A 24,962-nucleotide genomic window follows, 5' to 3' on the forward strand; every position below is an offset into this window, starting at 1 on the left:
CCTTTAACTCCAAATGTAGGTCCTTGAGAAGGTTGTCTCAGACAAGCAAAGGAATTAATTTTAAGGTGTGCAGTAAGTGCCTGAACGAGACCAACTGTGACTGTGCTTTTCCCCTCTCCTAGGGGTGTTGGGGTTATTCTGGAAAAACAAGAAAAAAGATTAATCAAATTCTTTGCTGATGTCAGCCTGGCTAAGGATATCTGAACCTAAAGCTTTTGATTTCAATGAAGAATATTTGTACAGCAAATTTCAATAAGATTACTTTATCTTCACAAAAATACTGCCACAATGTTAGCCCCTAGCTCAAGCTGAAATGCTAATATACATGTGTCTTCTATTTAAGCAATTTACTATGATAGCAGAAAAAGAGAAGATTATTTTGGCAAAAGTTCTAAAAAGAATATATTGAATTTAGACATTTTTATTACAGCACAAAAATCTCACCAGTTTCATTAACAAACCATCCATCACAATACTCTAAGCATGTATTAATACTCTTCTGCAGTAATGCATGAGATCTTTTATTTCCACTGCTCAAACTTTGAATGAAATAATAGAATATTTTAAATTAAATAACCAACACTTTTGTTTGTAGAGCTCAACTATCCCTCTCCAGCTTCCATGTCATCATAACCCTCAACAATGACAGATCAATTGCCTTTCAAATAAAACAGGTCACAAAATTCACTATATTCAACTTAACATGATTTATTTTACACTTGAGTTTCATGATATTTTTGCAGATTTCAGGGTGATAAGGGACAATGACAATCATAGTCCACACAAAAGCTCAAAAGCATCATGCTACAGCTCCCACATCTAGACCAAACTGAATAGAATTTTAGAAAGATATCCAATCTCAAATCAAAGACACTAACCTCCACTATATTCTTGTCCCTAGAGAACACTCGATTCTTGCCCCTTTAATGAAGGGACAATGACAGCTGATTTTGCAAGTAGAAAACTTATCAGCCTTCAGTGAACGAGAGACATCGCAGTTTAAGTGATGTTCTTCCTACTTCCAACATCATCTCACTTGTTTATGATCCATGTTAAAATTGCTTGATTTGGTCAACATAACTGGTCTACTCTGGCCTCAAATCGGGAGGCCTGGAGACACACCATCTATAACGCAGCTGTCTCCTTTGAGAACGCACGCAGGATCACTCTCGAGGAGAAAAGACAACACAGAAAGAATCGTGTCTTGCAGAATACACCATCTAAGGAGTCTTTCTGCTGTGCCTTTTGCAATCGGATATGTCTGTCTCGTATTGGCCTCATTAGCCACCAGCAAGCTTGTAACAAACGTGGATAGAGCCTTCCTAAATCTTCCTTCGCGAAGCCTAGCCATAATGATGTTAAAATTGTGTAGGGGTGCTAGGGTTTTACTCCTCTTTCTGTTTTTCCTCGTTGAAGTATGAACTGCATTCAGATGATTCATTTTAGGCACAGTATATCTTTTTCTGACTGGCAAAAGACAAAAGCCCCACCCCAGTCCTTTTTCCACTCACATCATTTTCACAAAACCTACTGTATGGCAAAGTGTAACCATTCGTATCTTTGCTGCCTTCTCTACCTGCAGAGAAGTACTTTGGTGAAGCTGATGTTAAGAAGAACTAATGTTCATTCCCAAAGAAATACAAGCATGCACACACATCGTAGTGAAAGGGGAACCCTTATCCTATGACCTCTTCAAAATTTGAGCTAAAATATCTAAATCTAATTAGAAACACTTCCTTTCCCAACCAGTAATTTTTCCAAGATATTGCTAGCCTCAGATCACAATTCAAATGGCATAAAAGCATTAGCATAATCATAAGATTCAGCTTAGTTCAGTAAGTTCACAGATTGGCAAAAGCCATTCTTTGTCCCACAAATGTAAACAGATGAGAAACACCAACTTTTCACAAATCTATCTTTTACAGCAGCATCAGATCCAGGGCTTTTTTTTTTTTTTTTTTTTTTTTTTTTTTTTTTTTTTTTTTTTTTTTTTTTTTTTTTTTAAAAGAAACCTTTGTTAGGCATGTCTGGAAAAATTTGGGCAACAGGAGGCAAGCCAAATTAACAACTTCATACTGTTCTAGGAAAAGAATTTCCTATTTAGAAAAGTAGTGTTTTAACTAAAGTTCCAGTGAAATCAATGCAGTTTAGCACATCTATAAGAGAACCCCTGAGCTAAGACTCTTCACCTTGAACTGCTCTTATATGACCATGTATTACATGGGTTACTTAATGTAGGCATTTGGTTTTAGTAATTTTTTTCCACATTATAACATTGTGTTCACCAACCATCAAACTCTAAAACATTGTCAATAACTTACTGTCCAGGCTATTTCATCATCCTAGAATGGCACTCCTTTGACTTAAAAGGAATTCACAGAATTTTAGCAAAATACCCGTGTAGAGCCAACAAAAGGTGGGAGAATTGGAGCATATCTTTTATCTGCTCTCAAAAGTGGTTTTAGTCCCTGTCATCTTTTATCTGTACTTGGACTTCCTATTTCCTTCTGATCTACTGCAGTAGCATAGAAGCCTACTTCATTTCTTTTACTTTCAAGCTTGCAGTTCCCAGAAGAATGGATACTTTTAATCTCTACATTGTCAGGACAGGGAGCCCTCAGGGTTTTACTGTTGCCACAACAGCTTCCAGTTTTTCCATCACTATTTTTGCCATCTCTTTTTTGTCCTAGGATTCTTACTTTTGTACAAACATGCTTCTTTCAGAGCACCACAGCCAGGTTAAAATCACTTTCGCTACCAGTTTCACTCTTCTGACTACTGTTCTAACACTGGTTTCCCAAAACCCATTCAAATCATTCCTAGCATTGTTTCTTCTTACCCCTTGTTCTCCTACTATCTCATTAATTTTTGTCTATTGTCCTCATCTCATTTACTTGATCCTCTTAAAGCCAGATTTATGAGTAATCCTGAGACATTACTGCACTCAAAGACTTAAGAAAGTAAAAACTATTTAGCTATTAATTATTTGGAAACAATAACAACAAAACAAAAAGGAAAAGCAACAAAAGCAAAACACCAAAAAGCAAACTATTCTACTATGAAAGAGTCACCTATAATTGTTTACTGGAAGTTACCAGTAAAGAACTTTACACAAACCCCAAAAACTCAGTGCACACAACGTCTATATTACTAACGGAACAACTTGTATTTGCAATGCTTCCTATTGGTGGCTATCTCTATTTCTGAGTATCAGACACATGAAGCTCACATTCAAGAGAATTCAGAGACACCATCACTAAATTATTTACTCAGTTGCAGCTCAAAACATGGCAGGTGGCTGACCTGGCATGCACAGCAAGGCAGGGACTCTTTACAACTCTTACGAAACAAGCCAAATCAAAGATGTAGCCTTCTATCCAGTAAAGGAAAGGAAACTAGAATAGACAAATACATAACCAAGAAGGCACATTGGTAGTAGCATGAAGGATAGTATCTATTTGTCACAGAAGATAACACACAATCAAGTGCAACATTACTAAAATGCTCTTGTAACTTGACTGGCCTATTCTAAAACGATAGGTAAAATGAGCCAGAAAGCCCTGTGAATTTTCTGTAAGACAGATCTTTTTCCAAAAACCAAAACCAGAAACACACCATTGCTCATTGATTAAACTAACAGGAAGAGATCTTACCTCTGCTGAATTTCCAGTGCACTGATATACTCTGCACCAGCTCTAAACCTCAGCTTTAAATATTAGTTAAAAGAAAAACAAAACAAAAGTCTGAAATTAAAAGAAAATTTTATTCCAACAATTTCCCTTGGAATACTTATTTAAAACATCTTTCCTTTTGTACCTGGTCTACTTTGATCAGTTTTTATAAATACAATAATCAACTTAAGCTGTTTTGTGGACACTGAAATATTTTTGCTGGCTACACTACAGAACCTACACTTTTGTAGCTTAGGTCACTCTATCACATGGGTATAAAATTACAACTGCCAATGGCTAACTTTAGCTCACTTGTGCAACGTGCAAGATTTCCAGGAGAAATCTTCTTTAAAATGCAGTAAATTTTATTGAATTTCAAGAGACTTTTACAGCCATTTGCATTATTCTTCAAATTTCTTTAATATGTTTTCAATCAAAACATAGAAACCCCACCATCATTTTCCTCCTTAAAACTTACTTTGCCAACTACCAAGCAGTCATCAGCTCCTTGGCTAAGTAAGTTTTCCACAACACTGAAAGCCTTCTCTCTTTATGTATACCAAAACAAAGATAAGAATATGCAGACTTTTTGTTTGTTTGTTATACATCACATTAGCTTACAGCAGAGCTGTTTCTGTGGGAAAGCTACATGAGGTCTCCCAAAGAGAAAATAAACAAACAGGGAGATTCTGTAACTTCCTCACAAGGGCTATGCCAGCCGTTGTGACTCCAGCAAGAACTTTACTGGATATGTGACAATTCTCTTTAAATTTCCTACCTTAGACTTATAGGTATCAGCAGCTTCAAAGATTTTAATAAGCCCATAATTCCTGTGATCCACATGGAAACCAGCCTATGGAGGCCACTTACATACATATCCCATCCAAGATTACAACTGTCAGAAATATATTTCTGAGCACAGAAGTGTTGCAACTACTGTCACCTCAACGAGGTGACACCATTGCAGTGGCATCTTCATGTGGGACTGGAACTTCCAAATATAAAAGCACAGATATCACTGTGAAGATAAAATGACTGAACAAAGACAGGAACAGACCGAGGAACCCTCAACTACAAACTCTTAAAAGCCGCTAAAGCCTCATCCAAGGTAATCCCAATCAGGAGCTGTGCAATGACATGACGAATACCTGACAAACTGTCTCAACTATGACTTTGCTTTGGACTGTCAGACAATTCAGTGCATCAACAGAGGGTTATTTTCCCCTCTTATTCTTCCCTGTATTTTTCCTTTATTATATGTTTTCCCTTTTTCTTGGCTTTTAAGTGCCTTGTGGCCCAAGAAACACAGTGAACAGAAATACAATCCAATACACACCTCTCAGAAGCTAAATGCAATTCCAGATCTGAAAACTGTATCCCCAAAGTATTTACCATCATACAGCTTGTACAAGGCATTAAGTCAGTATTTATTTTCCTACCTTACTGAAAAGGTAGTTCATCACAGAACAATCTATTACTGCTAGGGGGAAAGTACTGATTTTAAATTTTCCAGCATTCAAAACCTAGTACTCTTCTTGCTAAAAGCAGCATCATATTTCATAATTTTCCCACATTCTATTATTCCTCATCTTGCATTTTTGAAGTGAATGAGTTTCCAGAATTATCTGGTAAAAGCCACACCACTAGAGCACTTAGAAACAAAATGTTGCAATACATACACACATACGCTCTAGCAAATTTTAGCTGTAATTTCATATTGTGTTTGCAAATATGCTATCTACATTCTTGAATGCATGATTAAGTTACCCCGAGCACTAAACTTAGCTAGTAGGTCATGCACAAGCTTCATTCATTTGCATGCTTTCAGTTTGCAATAAGTGGAGGTAGTTTGTGTTAACATATCCAGCGACATACTATTTAGCACACTAAAAGCCTGTATATAGGCAGTTAATGCCCAAGAACCAATTACTACATGGCAACTCATGACTCTGTCCCTACGGTGTCTTAACACGAGCCCTGTAACAAGCCAAACACAGAGACAATAAAAAAGCAGGAACGAAAAGAAGTGAAAGAAATGCTCTCCATACAGAACAGAATGAAAGTTATGAAGAAATAAAGTCTTCATCCTATTTTTGTGTGACATGATCTGTTAATCAATCTGCAATTTTTCAGCATACAAGTTTGTATTGGATGAGGCACTTAAATATATTTGTTTGCATTTAGAAAGAACAAAAAAGACTTTGAAGTTAGTGGTAACTTTTAAAAAAGCTATAAATACAGCCATCTTTACAGATAAAGAGGTACATTTTAGTTGCATTTTACTGTTCAGAACACCAAGTTTGGTCTCTAGCATACCAGGAATAAACTAGAAGAGCATTTGCAGCAAATATTTTTAATTCCTAGACACTGTGAAACATTTAAACCAAAATGTGCAATTACAGGCTCAAATGTTGCTGGCTGCATCACGGATGGAGGTTGGAGATTTTGTAGTTTGCTGAATACACACACACACACTTTACACTCCCTTCACATATGCAAAGTTCCCATCATACATTATAAATATTTCTGCCCGGTCAAATAACCTGAAGTATAAGCATATATTTTAAATGTTTCCTCTGAACCACTGAAAATTTATTCTGAAGACCTATACTGCATCATTCTAAAAGAATTTCTAAATATCTTTGGTTATTGTGAACAAACACAATAATCCAAATGGCAGGTTTTGGTTGACCTTGCCTTGGCAGGCAGAGAACGAAGGCAAGTGAGGATACTATTTCACTCCCTGATTTCCACACTTCAGTGATACTCGATTTTCATTGTACTGAACATCTCCTCATCAGATAGAGTTCCCTGCTTTTCTTAACATCATTGTTGTCTGCTACAGTTATTTCAGGAAATGAGAACAGCTGAGAGCATACAGACACACATTATATGTATATTTTATATGTAAAATATTTCGAAGTCAAGCTTTGAACTCTCTCAGAAGAATGTTCCCACTGTCATAGCTACCTTGCTATATAGCACTCCTCCTGCAGCAGATGTGGCTTTGTACTAACCCCACCAGATTCAACGACTTCAGAGATGTTAAAAATAGCAACATATTGCATCATCAGGTTGTGTAGGCACCAAACTCAGCCGCTTGTTTGTGAAACACCATTCAGTATTTGTACATATTATATCAACTTAAGAAGATACAATTTTCTATTTGTTGCCATCTGTTCATCTTGCTAGTCAAAACTTCTGCATTTCTTCCACATGTATATAGGCTTTCTTCTGTTACAAAAATTGCTTGAAACACCTTCTTTGTAGAAGACAGGGAGACAAAGCAGTGTGAAGAAACGTAAGCACTTGTGTGAACAATCTGACACAACTAAAATCCACCTGAATGGGGCATTGCAACGTGCTATCTTGCATCTCCAGACATTTTCAAATAACCTCTGCTTCTATGAAAGGTTTGTTGATAGAGAAGCCTGGTTCAGCCTGCAGTATGGTGCCCAGTTGATGGCGCTGACAACACGAGCATGAAAATACATGGTAGCAACTTCAAACTCACCCAAATGCTGAACACGTTTTTGTTTCTCCAATGCAGCAAAAAAACCCCAAACCAAAATAAAAGTCTACCAAAAGAAACCAAGCTCAACCAGCATTTACTTCCTTCTCTTAACTGCTCCAGCATCCCCAAGAACATCTTTATATGCTGCACTTCTATCACACAGCTTTGAAGAAAGCTTCATAGCTTGCCTCAGCTTTGTAACACCAGGTCTCTCAGTCTACAACGGCTCCATCTCAGACAGTGCCAGAAATCCACTGTGTCTCCGCAAGAAGACAGTAAAGTAAACAGTTTGTGAAACACTAGCCGAGGTGAGGAATCAGTAGATCAAGGCAGTTAAGAACAGCCTTCTCCTTCTGGATTAGCCTAAAACTGTATTTTAAACCTGAGTGGTTTTACTTAAAAGGAAGTAACCATATAGACTAACGCAGAATATAAACAACACATTGCAATTTAAATATTAATGAAAACCTACATTTGTTCACGGGTAGAAGTTTCCACTTAGTAAACTAGGTGAATGAAAAAACTGTGTCACTGAACGCAAGAAAAACCCGAAGCTCTTCAGAAGAGAAGTGCATAATTCCTGCTGAGCTTAGCATTTGCTAGAATCGTGGGAACAGTAAGCAGGATAAGCCTGCCTGGAGACATGTCTACATTTCAGAGAAAAAACGTGGCTTTTTAAACTTTGTAATCTGTTCTTCAATATAAAAGTATTTATTGTTAATATCAACAGATTAGCATGTAGCTTCTGTTAACATTTGTTTATAAACAGACACAATACAAGCAGCCTTAAATATCCAAGTTACACAATTAAAATTCTGATAAAACAGTAAGAAAAACTCCATGCACCAACACATAACATTTCACAGAATCATAGAACAAACTACCTTTTATAAAATATACTTTACTTCAGTAATAACAGTTTGGAAGAAAAGCTGTGTTACTTCAAAAAAGTTCAAAATCTGCTCACTTTCAGAACAGAGCAACATACAGATGAAAACATTCAGGATTCTTATTTGTGCAGTGTATAAAAAAAAGATGTAAGTTGCATGTTTATATTAATATGAGTGGAAAGAGCGGACACTAATGATGTTACAGTGCATTCTTACCCAGCAACTAGAACATATTTTCCATCTGGCTGATCCTTTAACCTTTCCAGCAGGGACAAACGTACTTTGGCTTTGGTTTGGCCATAGATTTCAATTTCATCTGTAAGCAATCCTATCTCCTTGGCAAGTACATCAACAGCTTTTGGACTCTGTGCTCGGGAAATCTCAATATCACTGGAAAGGAAAACAAATAGGAGACAGGAGATTTCTCTCAGCTTAGGTGGTCGATGACAGAGCACAAAACAACAGCAAATAATCCAACAATGGAGTTACTGTAATGAGTTTTTCAATCCTCTCTCACATTTTATTAACCAAACCTAAATATTAGCTAACACCTAATATAACATTGAAAATCACATGCAGTGTTTGTTAATTGTTACAATTTCACAGAGTTCTCTCGTTTAATCAGACTCCAAATATTACGTAATGCTTTCATATCAAGCTAGAGACATGTCTGCTGGATGCTCAAGCATGTCCCACTGGAATGGATGTTTCTGGTTTTGTTTTTCTTTCTCTTCTCCTCCCTCGCAGCATATTTCAGCGCATACAATTTACTGAAAAGTGCAGACATTCCTTGGCCAAGAGTCACACAAACACATTAGCTATACCTGAGCGCCATGCAAGCTCAGCCTCGCTAGTCCCCGATGAGGGCACCAATGGAAACAAGGCATTTGAAGACCAGCTCATGCTCTTCTAAAACACAGCTAAACTAAGCATGGTCACAAAGGAGGAGTTTAAAGTACAGGGCTCAGGCCAGACATCCAGTGAGCTTATGAATATCTCCAGCAAGGACTGTGAGTGGCAGTTGAGGCAAGCACACATCACAGATTACCTGAGGGGAGGTGGCTGTAGGCTAGGGGACACTACTGTATTTGGAATTCCTGACCTAAACCACCAGGGGTCTTTAATACTCCTTTATGGATTTTTCATTTGGGAGTTTGACCTAGTTGCCCATTATGTCCACATAAGCGTTTGGCAGCTGTAAGCTCCTGCAGCAGTGAAGCCCAGGACCCAGCACACAAGATGTGAGGAGTTGTCTCCTTTGGCAACTTCAAAAATACTTTCAGCCTAACCAGGCTAAATTCCTTCCTGTAGTTTCAGTTGATTACAGTATTTTTAAAGATAGAATCTGGCAACGGTATCAAAGCTAATGTCCTGAACTTTCAAACAGTCTGCAAGACCTTAAGTATCCACCAATGAACACAAAACTACTGGCAGATCTCAGCTCTGTGTGTGGACTTTGGCTGTTTTCTGCATCCACCAGCAAATGACCAGTCTGTGCCAACTTAATTGCTCGCAATTCTCAGAGGACATCCTAAACTGGGACCATTATTCAATTATAATTCTCAAGTAGCCCACTTCTGCACCCTGCAGCAGCTAAGTGAAATCCAGAAACCATCCATCCAAGCAATGACATAATCCAGTACTACAGGACAAGAAGTTACTCAATCACAGCACTAACCTGGAATCCACTTTCTTTCAAAGACATACTAAGCTCATCCTCTTTCATAGAAAGATATACCTTTGACTTTCTTATGCATTACTTCAAGCACAACTAGTAATAAAAATGTAACATGAACAGAAGATGGAGCGGCTTTCAAACATCACATGGCAAAGAATATCTCAAGTTTTCATTGAGAACTTTCTATATAAAGTCCCAGAAAACTATTGGTAAGTTGATGACAGTGTGGTCCCTTAAAGATTTAAGCACAGAAAATTTTCAGGGTGACTATTCTATTCATCAAGTAATTGATGCATTTGACAAGAGGAGAAGGATGTAGACTAAAATGACAAAGTTAATTTGCCTTTCTTAGCTCCTATTAAATATATTGGCCTCTTTACTAAAAGACAGAAGCTATTATTTCAAATCTCAGGCCAGACTATCAGGACTCCCTGCAGCAACCTCAGCGCTTCCTATTTCCCTCATTTCCTCCTCCTCTTCTCCTGGAAGAAACAACGAGGCTTTTCCCAATCTGGAGGTATCAGTACCAGCAAAAAGTGGAAGAAGTGAAACTAACCAAGTTGAACATTTATAAATAAATAAAAAGGTAAAGAAATTCTAGATAAATTAAAATTAGATATATTTTTAGAAGTAAAATTGACAGTGGATGCTAACAGTTATCCCTTGGTAAAACCACTGCTGTCATCATTTTCCCATTGAAATTCCCCCAAAAACCTTCAAAGCAACCAGACTTTTAACAACTTAGAATCCTTTTAATGACAGGTTGAACACTGATACAAGCAATAAAATGATAAAAGGCATAATTTAACAGTGAATTTATATTTATATGTTAACTACTACTGGGGCTATACAAAACATATGAAATGTTTGTATCTCGTCTATTATTTCTGGTAAATGTTTTTCCTAAAACACAGGAAATGAAAAGATTTGGTTACAACTAGCATTTAGAAATCTAGATTTGTAGATGGTTCTTTTAGTCTGACAATATATTCTCTATATTAGAAATAACAGAATTACTCAATAAGTTACATTATTCAGTATTACTGGAAATGCGCAATAGTGTTTCTTCTGCATGAATGAAAATTGTTAGGCAAGAAGTCCACCACTGACAATGGTAAGTGATAATTTAAAAAATGCAGGAAAACGTAAAAGATGGGGGAAGGCTCTACATCTACTCACCTGTGTGCTGGGGTTTTTTTTACTGCATATTTGTAAGAAAATTTTCCATTCCATATCCAATAGATTTGGAAATACTTCAATTAACACCCAGATCTCACAGAAATCAAAAAGCAGATGTTCTTAGTTTTAGTGCTTAAGCAACTTTGCCTCATTTTCAATGAAAACTCCATCTGTTTCCACACAACGTGGTTTATTACTGCAAGATTACATTTTATTACAGGATACTTTCCATCTGAAGGGTTTCTTTACATTTAAAGAAAAAAAGACATAAAGCTATAGAGTTAACAGAAAAATGCAAGTCCTATTACTGGTTATATTATATGCCATTATATATTAATTATGTAATTATTTATGTACTAAACACACAGTGTTGTAGAGAGGGTTGGGAATAATGTTTTTCCAGGGTTTTTTTTACCATCATACTCATGACATCACATACTTTAACTTTTAACTGTATTATTTAAGGCTAGTTTTTTCTGGCTTTAGTTCTAGAAATTGAACATGCTGGCCCAGGAAAAGCACAAGCATTTCTTCCCCCTTGTGCCCCTGGATACAACAGAAAACTAATTCTTTTGGCATCTCTGTTTTAAACTACAACTGTGTCCATTGCCATTCAACTGCTGTAAGAAAACAGTGAAAAGTGAATCAAAATGCTTAGAGAAGAAAACATTTGGTTTCAGCTTTCCCAAAACACAGCAGTAGGACTCAGAATTACAGAATCACTGAGTGGCTGAGGTTGGAAGGGACCTCTGGAGGTCATTTGCTCCAACCCCCTGCTCATGTAGGGACATCTAGTTGCCCAGGACTGTGTCTAGGTGGCTTTTGAATATCTCCTATGATGGACTCTCCACAACCTCCCTGGACAATCTGTGTCAAAGTTTGGTCAACCTCACAGTGAAAAAGTGTTTCCTGATGTTCATGGAGCTTCCTGTGTTTCAGTTTGTGCCCATCGCCTCTGGTCCTGTCACCGGGCACCGCTGAAAAGAGCCTGGCTTGGTTTTCCTTGTATTATTGTACATTGTATTTATACACACTGATAAGATCCTTCAGAGCCTCCTATCCTCCAGGCTAAGCAGTCCCAGCTCTCTCTGACTTTCTGAAGTGAGGTCCCTTCAGGGTCTCCATGGCCAAGAAGCAGGCATACAAATAAGCACAAAAAAATTTCAACACTCTCCTGGCAGAATCTCACCTCAAGTACTCAGTTCCTCCCTCCATCAGCCAACATAACCAACAAGTAGCAAAGCACTTTAGCACAGTAAAGGGCTCAGGCTGCTCTAAATGTCAGAGATGTCAGTAGCTGTGCCAAGGCAGACCTGAAATCCCTGTGGCCTGACATGGGCCTTGGGAGGTGAATGACAGGAACTGATTGAAAAGATTCTGGTTATGAGAATAAATATGCTCCCTGGTTTTCACACCCACAGAGGAATTTAAAAGTCTAATGCTGAAGAAAGTACTTCTGCTGAGGGAAGGAAATAAATACAAACTCAAATGTCACTGAAATCGCTGAGCCTTAACTAAACACCTTCCTACATTAGGGTTTAGCCATTAGGAACTTCACATATTTTTTATTTCTGTTGATGTTGCAGAAAGCTTCAACTCCTTTCCTCAACAAAACCTTCCAGCTATAGGTCTTCATTAAACAAAGCTCGACGCCAATGCACATCATAAAAGTAAAAATTGATAGAAAACAGAAGGATATGGTCCCAATGAGGCATACAAGAGAATAGCACAACATGTAGTTCACATAACATTAAAAATTAATTAGGCATGGGCCATTTTTACATTTGTCACGTTTAACACTGTCACATTTAACACTTGCCCACTCTTTAAATATTTTATTAAATTTTAGTTCTTTAAAAGCACTTATTACCTGGGCACTGGGGAGAGGGGCTGCAGTTTCAAGCAGTGCAGGTTCCACTTCCTGTACTGATGGGACTGGATCCATCGCTCCATGGTTTTTACCATGTTCTGGTTTTAAACAAGGAAACAGCACACACCAGTTGCATCATAAATGCTGAACACTAATTTCAAACTATCTCAAGAGTATGTTGAAATAACTTCTACTGCAAAGGCTAACAAAAAACCCCAAACTTAAAAATCTTTCCATTTCATGGTTTTAGGACAAAAACACTGTCATATTGTTTGACCACGTTTCAAAACAAAACAAAACTCCATTAACACGTAAGTGGGCAGAAAAAAGTCTCTAATTAGGCACGTGGAGATTTTATTCCGGTAAGATGGAGAATTACTAGTCTTCTCTCACACCATAAAAATAATGGAAGATACTAATTGTTCACTGACTGACTTATACTAATTGTTCATTGACTGACTTATGCTGCTTCCACATTAAGTAACAAACTTTTGAACCCCTCTATACATGATGACACAAAAGTACGGACAGATATAATTAATCTTCACTGTCTTACCAGAATAAGTGACATTAGTCTATTGATACAAGTGCTTCTGCCAAGCTTTACTGTATTCACCAGAATTATAACATTTCATTTTTAATTTACCTTTCTCTAATTAAATGTAGTAGGCATTACATTAATCTGATTAAGAGTTGCTATTAAAATGGGAGGCAGGTAAGGTGTTCAAAAGAGCAAAACAAAAGTTAAAATCTAAACTGTAGAAGCAATTTCTAGAGATTACAGAAAGAGCAATAAATCTGCAACACAAAAGTTACACTAACCTGCATTCTCATTGCTATTGCAAGAGAACCAACAGCGTTTTCTGCAGCAGAGGTGTTTTGCTGACCATAGTTGCATTTCTCTGTAAAATATAAGTATTGCACTAATAAATCACAAAGCTTTTGTGAGTGGGAGCATGTGTATTTGAAAGTCATGTCCAAATAAAAAATTTCTGAATGTTGACTTGAAATTTAACAATGTTACTGACAAAATTATAGGTGGCTTACTTAATACTTCAAATGAAATCCCCCACAAGGATGGATATACTGTGAAAATCAGAGAGTAACTGTATGCTCTGAAACATATTACACAAACACGTAAGAATATTCACACAGCTGTGAGGATTTGAAAAGCTATACATATTCTTAAACAGAACACGTAAATGAACATGGTAAAGACTGTTTTCTCAACACACCTATTACAGCAAAAGAGAACAATGAAATGATCACAAAATACTATACAGGATTATTAACCAATGGGATTTATAGTTTGGAAACAGAATATGTGAATTTTTTTGAGCAGCAAAAGTTATCTTCATCAATGTGACATTAAAAGTAGATATTCTGAAAAATCTATACAATTCAGAGTGACTCCAACTTTAGAGGCAGTTATCATTGTTTCTAGTGGCAATATATCAAATAATAATCATACATTAGCTACCCTAACCAAACAAATTATTTTGTCATTTTGCTGTGATCCTTCTTCTGGCTTGTTCTTCTGTTATTGTTTATTGATTTTTATCTAGACACAATTTCTCCAAAATTCACATCCTAGTCTCTGTGGGCATATCAAGGCCCTAGCTGCATTCTGAAAGGCGTAGACATAACTGCAATAAAAAAATAACAACTGTACACTGACAGTTTTAACCTTTCCCCCACAGGGGAACTGAAGTGCAAGCCCTGACCTGGTCAAGCTCTCCCTCTACTCACCCCATCCGTACTAGTCATAAAACACTCATGTTGTCTTGCACAATTACCCCTCCCGACAAGGGTCCCAGTCGCAGTGAGGCACAGAGAACTCAGACTGGAGCCAGCGTGGCAGGCAGAAGTAGGCAGAGGAGCCAGCACCCCACCACCCCCACCCAGCTCCAGCTCACTCTGTCACATCCATCACTGAGAGAGCAAGAGACCATCTCTGCAGACACCCTTAGTCTCATTCTGTGCGAATCCTAATCCTTTCTCAAACTTTCTTGCCAACAGGCACCTAAACATCAGTGACAAAGGCAACCAAGCAGAAGGTAACAGTCCTGATATTAAACTCTAATTAAGAAAGTGTTGGAAAAATCCTTCTACTTACATTTACACTTGCTATTAAAAAAACCAAACAACGAAACAACAAAATCTTCTGGAGATGTTCAGCTTTAGATACAGACAGAAGAGTTTTACTGGAACAGTTTATCACAGTCATAAGCTGACTGTTGTTGCTTTGAGATCAGGCTGGGAGAGCTGCCAAACATAAATGAAGTAGGGAAAATGGAGTTTAAAACCCCCTTTCAGACAGCTGTGCTTTACAGAGACATTTTGGTTTTTTATGTTATTTGGCTTAATATGACTTTTTTATCAGGGCAGAGCCAGCACGTGTAAATACATATCAGAATTAGACAATTCCCTTCAATAAACTACTTCTCCTAGATTGCCTATGCTACACAGTCACCCCACAAATGACTAACCAGGCTTTTACAGGGGTGAGGGCAAAGCTAGAGGTGAAAGTCATGCACACATGGAATTAGCAAGACAATCACAGGATTGCAACAGCTCTCTTAGGATAAATTTTCCAGATGGGAGCTGGAATAGCACTCTGCTTTGGACTATGGTCAGATCAGCTACAGACATTATGATCCCTCCTCTGAATTGTACCCTGTTGTGCAGATGGGTGAGAGCTGCTGTCATGTACTACCTGTCTGCTCATGCAGCTGAGAATAGAGAAGAGGAGGGGAAACGGTTGAATTTCCTACTAACTTACTTAAAACCATATAGGCTTCAGCTGTCAAGTGACCCCAAAGAAACTGGATATCAAATCCCAAATAATTCTGGCATCCTTAAGTTTTGTTCAGAAACTTATTTTCATTTCTATACATTCATATTTTAAGTATATTCTTGCAAGACACTACCAGCACTCACCTGATTCCAAGATCCTTAGTGCAACAGCAGCAGATGTTGCACCGCTAGAAAATTCTGAAATTTTTGAAATGTTGCTAGAACATCTTAAAACTGTGATAATTTCAAAATCTTTGCTTAGATTAAAAAAATACTTGAAAAATAATTTTGTCACTTTGCAGTGAGCACTTTTAGCTCTACTCTCCTGGCTTATATCATTATATTTCCCCAGTTCGCCTATGTCCTTGCAAATTTTGAGTGCTTTTAAAACACACAAGTGTGTTAGACTACATATACACTCATTTAAGATAGAAATCCAGCCACCATCTAGCAGGAACAAAAGTTACTTCATGACCATTAGTGCTTTCAGGCTTCATTTAGCTCCTGTGATCCCACAGATGTTAAGCTGAACATTTCTAAAGCAAGAAAAAATCCAGAACAATTTCCAAGCACCTCTGCCAGATTCCATGAAAGTGAAGAATCAGTTATAAGACTCAGTTGTTTCTCCAAGGTCATAACTGCTCCACAGTGGGCTTTTCACAAACATCTTGCAATTAAACTAAGTGCATTCTTCCTGTCAGACACCTGTCTTTCAGGTACCTCTCCAGTAAGCTTTGAGACCAGCATTTTTTAAAGCTGCTAAAATGCATTTCTTCTATAATTTTGGAGTTTCTGCAAGGTTTTGACAACATCAAAAGCATAATCATAAAGACAGATAAACATTTGGTAGATAAGTTCTATTTAAATTATAAAAATCTCATGCTGCCTTTCAAAAAAGGAAAAAGCAGTACTTAACATAGCCCACTGCTACAACTTCAAAAATGCAAAGAAATGTATACACTTATGCCAAATCTTACATTTCATGCCTAAAAAAAGGACTGTTGCTTTGATATGTAATGCAGTTTTTCTAATAGCACTCTTTCAGGGAAGGGAAACACTAATATTATCTAGAGTTCTATAGAGCAACTAAGGCATGAAGATATTTAAGTCTCAAGACATAGTATATATTGCAGAACTTTTAGGTCTCTGAAGGCTCAGACTCCCTCTGCAATGGAAGGAGAGAACTGGGTGTCCAAAAGTGGGACTTGCACTAGACAACACATAGTGCTGGGAGAGTCCAGTCACTAGTGGTGCCCGTTGCAAGGACTGGCTTATCCCCATCCTGCCAGAACAGACCTGCACCTCTACCCCAAGTCTGACACACAAGAGGTTTCTGCTTAGAAGCATTAAATGAGGAGGGGAGATTCCCTTTCATTTATTTATTTATAGGTACTACTGCTGTAACACCACTCCCTCTCTTCTCTGCCCCTTTATCGTTCTCCTTCATTCCCCCTTCATGTTAGACCATGTTATACTAGGGAGGAGGGAGGTGAATTCAAACTCTTTTTTGTAGGAATAATTACTGCAGGAGACATTCTGCCTCTTCTTAGCTATACATGATTTCTTTAGTCCCTCCTGCACCATTCTCTGCAGACAGCTTTACAGCACTTTAGAGCTGGTATTTTTTCCCTTCTTCTCTTTTTCGCATGTTCCAGGTGAGACCACAGAAGTCACAGGATAACACACTGTACAAAACAGCACTAAGTAATAGTTCATCTTATGACCCAAAAATCTTCTCTCTGAAGTCTTTGAATCCATAGGATCATCACTTATTTAACAATCCTGGTATGAAGAACCTGTTCTAACCTTTCTTACCCCACCTGACATCTTTTTCCTATTTATACATCAGAGAAACATGTATACATGCCCTGTACACAAACACACACCTTTCAAGGCCCCCTCCCAAAGATGCAGCTTTAAACCACATTGTATTATCACCAAGATGTCACACACATTTCAAGGACTCACTGCACATCACTTGTAGGAACTGCTATCTTTAACACCTCTTACCTGACAGCATGTCATGAGAACAACTGATAATGGTGGTTCCAGGCTTTATCCCGCTCACAGGAACATCATCGGGTTTCATACTGCCAAATACCACCACATCCGCATGATGAAGCTAGGGACACCCCAAAACACCCCCCAAGGACAAAACAAGCATTTAATGTTAGAAATACATACTTTAATATGCATCTTAAAGATATTCAGACTTATACAGCAATAGCCTTTTGAGCAAAGCATTTACAGACAACAAGAACATAAAAAAAAAAGATGCAAACTGATGGCTTGATTCTTACCCTCCATGAAATTTAAGAACAATAGCATTTAAAATGAAGTTAGGTAAACAAACTGTGAGATCAGGCGAGTGAGGTCAGAGTCAGCATCAATAATACTTAAAAGCGGATTACATCCTTCCAAATAAAAAGTTCTATCATTGTCCTAAAGACCAAGGTAACTTGGAGCAACTTAAGAAGGGTTGAATGACAGTAAATAGGCAATTATAAAGCGTATAGTCAGATTATCACAGTAGAAAACCAGGCCAGCTGATGGGAATGCAAATGACCTGATCTGCAAACATCAATGTTTTTGAAGAATACCAATTAAAGCATCTTTTTTCCTTCTCAGTTCACGTTTGCTAATCAGTGCCTGTGATTTACTTCAACCTGGCAGATGCTGGAGCAAAAATGGTTATGACAAATATTCTTATAACCAAAGTTATAACGTAAAGTGCCTTTCTTTCCCCACCTTCTCTGAAGTAGGGTCCTGTACCAATTATAAGAATCACCATGAGGTAAGGGACAGCACCAGAGGCAGATGTATAAAGATCCACTAAAAAAGCCACAGCATTGCGCTTGAATGTAAAAATTATTTCAGAGATAAAGTGATTTTGGTAATATTTTGAACAAATGTAAATTAATTCCAAGTGTAACAAACTCAGTGAGCCTCACAAATTGATTTCTGACTGACAAGCATTCCAGCTTCTTTTTTGGCCAAAAGTGCTCTGACGCAACCCTGCCCAACACTCCTGCCAAGAAAGAACAGCTACAAATCCTGTCAGGATAGCAGGTTTTTGGCAAAGCTGAGCATCCAGGAGGGAAGAAGAGCATAACCGCTGCGGAAAAGGCAGAAAACAAAAAAAGCTCCATCTTCCCCTCAGAGGATGCAAGGATGGCCTAACCCTCCTTAGAGATCCACATGTGGAAACAAAGCCAAAAGTGTGGGAGAAGATTTACTGGCTTGACAAATGACTAATGCAATGAGCTGATTGAGACTTCAGTCACAAGTTTCACAACACTCCTGTGATTGCCTGCAAACAGTCATTCAGCCTTATCCAAATTGCTCTCACTCCTGAGCGTGGTGAGAATATCAGCTTACATGCCACTCCTAGAAGGCCACATAAGTCATAATGCTTGACCAGCAACAGGTCAAATGATACTGAGAAATCTGCAAGCAAATCTGGATAAAAAGATGCTGTGATGACTTGTGAACCAAGAATACTATGCTGTAGGCACACTTCTGCTCTGCAAAAGGAGGCAACCTCTGCTGCAACAGTCAACATCAAAACAGAGAAAAACAGTGATTTTTCTCAGTTACATGACCACAGCATTTTTTTGGTAAGAAATCACATACTGAAAGTCAGGATGCCTTCCCATGCAAAGCCTCTGGGACAAGGACTAAGAGCTTTGCACACCACTTAGCATTGTGAATTGATGAACCAGTTGAGAGCTGTATGCAACAAGTAATAATTTTGATGAATGTTCAGCCAACATACTTTTGACAGAATTGACTCAATGTAACTATAATGCCAGAAAACAAGTGATGGGGCCAAATACTCATCTCTATGACTACCAACCCTAATGTTGAAAAATGTTCTTAACAGCTGAACACAATTATTTTTCTAGCCAATGTTAAAACTGGTTTGGATAGCTAACATCACACATATCCATAAATTTACCATAAAACCAGCTGAACCTTTTATTTCATTGCCCTGCCGCGTCTCCTCCATGAAAAAGATTGTACCATATGGCAGCAAAACAGTTGTTCCGTGGGTTGAAAACACACTGATCTCTCAGAGTCTTCCCCAATGTGATTTCCTTTTCCTTATTTCACAAAGAAAATAATATTTTATGTGCAACTATTGAACAAGTTCCTGCAGAGTCGATAAAAGATATATCACAAACGCTTTATAGAAATTTTTTTCCCCTCTGAAAAGCATTTTTAAAAAGTATATCCAGAAACTGGGAGAGCAAGTCCACTGAAAGCAAAATAGTTGTTTACAGACTTCTGGGTGTCCTTGGAAGAGCTTTATGTGATCTCCATCAAACTTTGGTTTCACTTGCAAGAAGTTGTGTCCATACCTCCTCTGCTGATTTTTTTTCTCCCTTGCCCTTCTCTTTTGACAGCTGTTTAGTCACTGAAGCAAGAGGCAAGCCTTGGGATGCATGTGCAGAGTTATTTCCAACCAATCCCAGACGTTAGAGATGGAAAAGTCCTATGAAATCATCACATTCAACCTCCCTAGCAAATGCACCACACAGTCCCTGGACAGAGGACACATCTGACAGGAACCAGATGCTACAGGCAGCCATAGCCAGAAGGTCAAGGAGATACCCACGAGGGAGAACACATGGCTGACTGCCCCATGCTCCCTGGACAGCAAGGCTGTGTCCCACATGCTGGCTAGAGGAAGGAATGACAAGCATCATGCCAAACCCTCCTTAATGTGCTAGGCAATAGGCTGAAGACAAAGTAAGCCAATAGTCCAGTAGTATCTTGCCTTCTCACGGGTAAATATTTTTTCAGTTGGGAAGAGTTGTGCCAACAAATAATCTGAAACCTTACCTCATAACAAAATATGATTCTCTCCACCAAGATTTAAGTAGAAGCAGATTAAGAAGTCCCACCCATTCACAAGACAGAACACCAAATGTTAAAACAATACAGACTTTCCAGCCAAGTATTTAATGATAATGGCACAAAGTAGTTGTCTATTACAGATAACTGAAACTCCATTTTGCTGTTAAATCCGCATAAAAATTTCATTTTCCCATAGTTTAAAAAAGCCATTTTTAAATACATGATCAAACAAAATAAAAATTAAAATTAATATTTGAAATGTAAAAGTCCTTGTTTCCTGGGTATGAAGCTAGGCCATATAAAATTTAAGAGATGGCATGAGGAATAGGAACCTGATTAAAAGTCTTTTCACAACTCTCTTTAGCAAAAAAATCTTTATTCACATCAGTTTACATATCAGGTTCCAATTCAATCACAGCAACTCTAATTACTTCCTGAAATCTTGAAAATTGTATAAGTCAGTGACTAGTTTCAGGTACTTTTTTCACTAAGGTATGTTCTCCTTATGTGGTTTCTTCCAGCTCTATCTCTACCTCAGGAAAGTCAGGGTTTGCAAATCATTAGCAACCCAGCCGAACAACTATGCATGATCCCTTCCCACCCAGCCAGACTCCTCAGGGATGAACCAGAGCAAGCGGCCAATAGCTCCCTGCTACCATCTTCTTGCCCAGACACTGACCACCCCTTCCCTACCACATCGGCCTGAATGCACTTGCTCTACATAGTGCACATGAAAATCAAGTCCACATCTCTACTGTGGGCTCGAGCCTACTGCTTTAGCAACTGTTCCTCTAGCTTACAGACAGGGGATAAATTTCAAAATTACAAGGAACAGAGGTGATATGCATAAAATGTTGAAGTAGAAATACTTTGTCTACATCATCATCACTAGAAACTCTCATGCAGCTTCCCTCTCCTCTCCTCTTATGGGATCCATATACCTCGTCTCATGTTCTTTCATGCTTACAATATGAAGTGCATTTTTCTGCTCGTACCAAGACTCTTGCTCTTATGAAGACAGCAAAAGCAGGATAGTAAATGGCTAAGAGACGTCTAAAAGTTTGAAGCTTAAGCATTGGCTCTAAGGAAAAGCAGACTGTGGTCAAAAGAAGTTCTTTTTCAAGTTGGAAAGGAACTTTCCATTCAGCACTCCAGCTGAACCACTCTTATAGTCCTCAACCAGGCTTTTGCAAACAACTTTTCTATTCCTAATTATACCTAGATAGGCCAATTTTCAGTTCTTTTACAATAAAATGTAGGATAGCAACTCTCTCAAAACAGGCACGATGTGGTGCACACACGGGCTATGTTAAAGATGACATGCTGAAATGATGACTGACTGAATTTAGATGACTGAAACAAAATTCTGTTTTCTTATAAGTACTAAGTATTACCCATGTTTTGGCAAGGAAATAATCTGTATTTTTCAATATGAATCTACTTGATAACCTCCTTTTAAAATAGAAAACATAATTCTACCATGATAAAGGATTAAGCACATCTGTTCCCATTCTTCATCTAATACTGAATCAACTTTTAGGTACTCCCATTTTAACATTACAAGGGAGACGTTCCTGAAAGTATGTCACTAGGTCATTCTTCAGGCACAATGCAGTGAATGTGCTTTCAAGAGTTATCTACACAAAGCTTAACAGAGCGATAACATCTAAACAATTTCCACCAAAATGCTTATGTCTATCTCTTACTTCATAATTTCTTTTACACTGAACGTATCAATGGCAAAAGAACAACATTTCCTCATGGCAACTAATGCACAGATGTGCCAGAACCTTCTGAAATGTTTTCTTTCCTTTGTAATTTTATTTGAAAACTCAGGAAGCTCAAGAGCGCTGAAAGACATGGCTCAGCTGTGCTGTGATGATTATTTTTAAGAAATGAAGCAAAGCAAATCTGAAATGGAACAAAAAGAGATATTAACCTGTTCACCTAAAAAAACGTGAAGTGAGGAGGGAAAAGAACATTGAAAGTGGGTCCACTATCCATTCATCTCAAAGCAAGGAAATGAAAAGTACTGTTATTTATTTCATTCCCTTTTCCTGCCATAGGACAGAAAAGACTTGCCTTAAAGGAGCACACTAAGTCAGATGGTAGATGGCATTATGCTGTTTGCCAGGAGAGCTATCCCTACATTGCTAGACTTTTCCTAAGGTAGACTAAAACATACCTTCCTCTTGATCATTGTCAAAATATTTTTGCAAAAGTGCATGAGTAACAGAAGTAATTACAAGTCCATAGCAATACAAAACCTTACCCAAAAAACCCAACAATCTTAGTGTTGTGTGACTCATTTAAATTGAAAGAATTTCTAAAGAAAACACTTGTTGTTATGCTGTCCTTTTCAAAAAGAAGAACAAATCAACAGAACTAGTCTAAGGTAATTTAGTACCCACTTAAGAAAGGCATTACATCATTAAGGTCAGAGTTACTGCTTCAGCGCAAACTGGCCTGGTCAATGGATTAATACAAATAATATACATCTACCTTTAAGATAAAATTTTCCTTTCCTATTATATATTGTGAAACAAATGCATACCAGTGAAAAGTTTATACTCTTTGTATGTTCATCTCTCACTTCATAAGTGAAGTTATTATGCTACAACAGGTAATACTTCCAAACAACAGCACACAGACTGCTACTGTAGAGGCATTGTATTCAGAGAAAGGAGAAGTTAGTGTATTGTACAGGAAAAACAAAACACGAATTAATTCTTCCAAATCTTGGAAAAGCCTCAACATTGACTAACATATTTTCTTATTTGAAATTCAAATGAAAAAAAAACCTCATGAGAAGAAACCTTGTGAACCTTTTAAACTGTTTTTACTTAATTGGCATTTTAAACAAGCAGAAGAATATCATATCATATAATCATATCACCAGCTATAATCATGTTATCTAAAAACATTGTACTTCAAATACAGGTTGCCACGAGACAGCGGTACCTTGTTGTTGAGTAGGAAACCTGTGCTCAGTTTCTGACTCTGCAGCTTCTGGGAATATGAAACAGTTTTCCCTGAATGCACTAGATTTTATCAAGGAGCTAGAGTTAACTATCAGAGTATATCCAGACAGTTCAGCAGTGCTCTGGGGATTACTGGTGACATGTTGCTCCAGACTTACAGGCAAGGAAGAGGAAGGTAGGTTTCCTCTGACCTCTGCTGATTAGTCCCGCAGGTAAAGCACAAACTCCTTTACTGCCAACAGTTAAAATGAACCTGGGAAGACTGATGTGCAAAGCCTCAAACTTAGGCCTCTCGTTCTGTTTTCCATCAGTGACCTGCTGCAAAAGGTAAGCTATGGGGAATGCCAAAAAGCAAAGTATGATTATGGGAAAGCATGTGGATGGAAGGAAACAGATTTCTCTCCAGCTATAGACAGCACTGAACAAGCAGCTATGGGCTCAATCCAGATTTTTTGCTGTGAACCAGTGGAAACACCTCTGGCCACCCTGTCACCCGCACCATCCAGCCCAAAGCAGTCCTCTAGCACAACCCTAAGCAACAAGAAATAACTGAAGAATGAGACACGGCAACGATCAAGTTCACAGTGCTCTGTCTCCAACAGAGGCATATGTTTCCTAAGTGCTGTCAGTCACTTAAAGCCCAGAGCTGAGACAAGCCTGACAAAAACATCTGCAGCTGTGAAAACATGAGTTTGCCAGAGAACTTTCTATCACAGCTGCTCAAATTTATTTCCTCCTCCTGTCCTTGCCTCCAAAGCCCGGAGGTGTGACACAATCATTTTGCCTTGGCTGCCACCCTGTGGTACAAGCTGTCAAATACTAGAGCTGTCCGGGGCACCTCACCCCTACAGCCACTGGCAAACCAGGCCCTGGACTAATGTGCTCTCCCACACCAATATCTGAACCCCGCTGCACATGCCCCAAGGACAACCCATTTGGGACTAAGGAACAAACTGAGAAGTTTGACAGGAAGTCATACCAACTTCTAAGTTGCAGCTAAAAGCTCTGCAAAAAGCAACCAGGGAGACCATGTAAATTAAATCCTTCGGGTTAAGGCTCCTGAATTTCTTTGAATCCTTTTACAGTTCTCTTCAAAGCTAAAGACTGGGATCTTCCTTGTCCCAAAAGATGCAGTATTTGCAAACCTTTAAGACACAAATTCAATGACAATAATTTCACACAGATGACAATATCACAGGACAAGAAGAAAGAGGGCATTTCTCTTGAAGAAAGTAAAAGGGAGAGCTAACACATTTGTTTTTAAATTCATTCTCAAACAGCTCCTTGTGTAAAATAATGAAATTACAGCAGCAGCTATTACACGTAATATTCACAGAATCAAAGAGTCAATTAGGTTGGAAAACTCTGAGATGACTGAGCCCAAGCTACGACTGAACACCACCATTTCAACTAGACCATGGCACTAAGTACCACACCCAGTCTTTCTTTAAACACCTCCCTGGACAGTCCATTCCAATGTCTAATCATCCTTTTTGTGAAGAACTTCTTTCTAATGTCCAACC

The 24,962-nt window shown here is 38.2% G+C and overlaps 1 protein-coding gene across 2 annotated transcripts in view; it reads right to left on the minus strand.

Annotated features, from left to right (window-relative positions):
* Positions 1-24,962, minus strand: part of MTHFD1L (methylenetetrahydrofolate dehydrogenase (NADP+ dependent) 1 like) — a 148,684-nt gene that overhangs the window by 114,565 nt on the left and 9,157 nt on the right. The window contains exons 8-12 of one of the 2 annotated variants that reach the window (XM_039385704.1): positions 17,609-17,720; positions 13,625-13,704; positions 12,803-12,900; positions 8,292-8,465; positions 2-138 (exon numbers count right to left, since the gene is read on the minus strand). In XM_039385704.1, coding sequence (XP_039241638.1) covers positions 2-138; positions 8,292-8,465; positions 12,803-12,900; positions 13,625-13,704; positions 17,609-17,720 — 601 coding nt within the window. Of the gene's footprint in view, position 1; positions 139-8,291; positions 8,466-12,802; positions 12,901-13,624; positions 13,705-17,608; positions 17,721-24,962 lie in introns of those variants that run through there. The other variant, XM_027733873.2, reaches the window with a different exon arrangement.

This window comes from Pipra filicauda, unplaced genomic scaffold, assembly GCF_003945595.2.
Source record: "Pipra filicauda isolate LSUMZ 115617 unplaced genomic scaffold, ASM394559v2 scaffold42_size3861933_pilon, whole genome shotgun sequence".
In the NCBI taxonomy this organism is placed as follows: Eukaryota; Metazoa; Chordata; class Aves; order Passeriformes; family Pipridae; genus Pipra; species Pipra filicauda.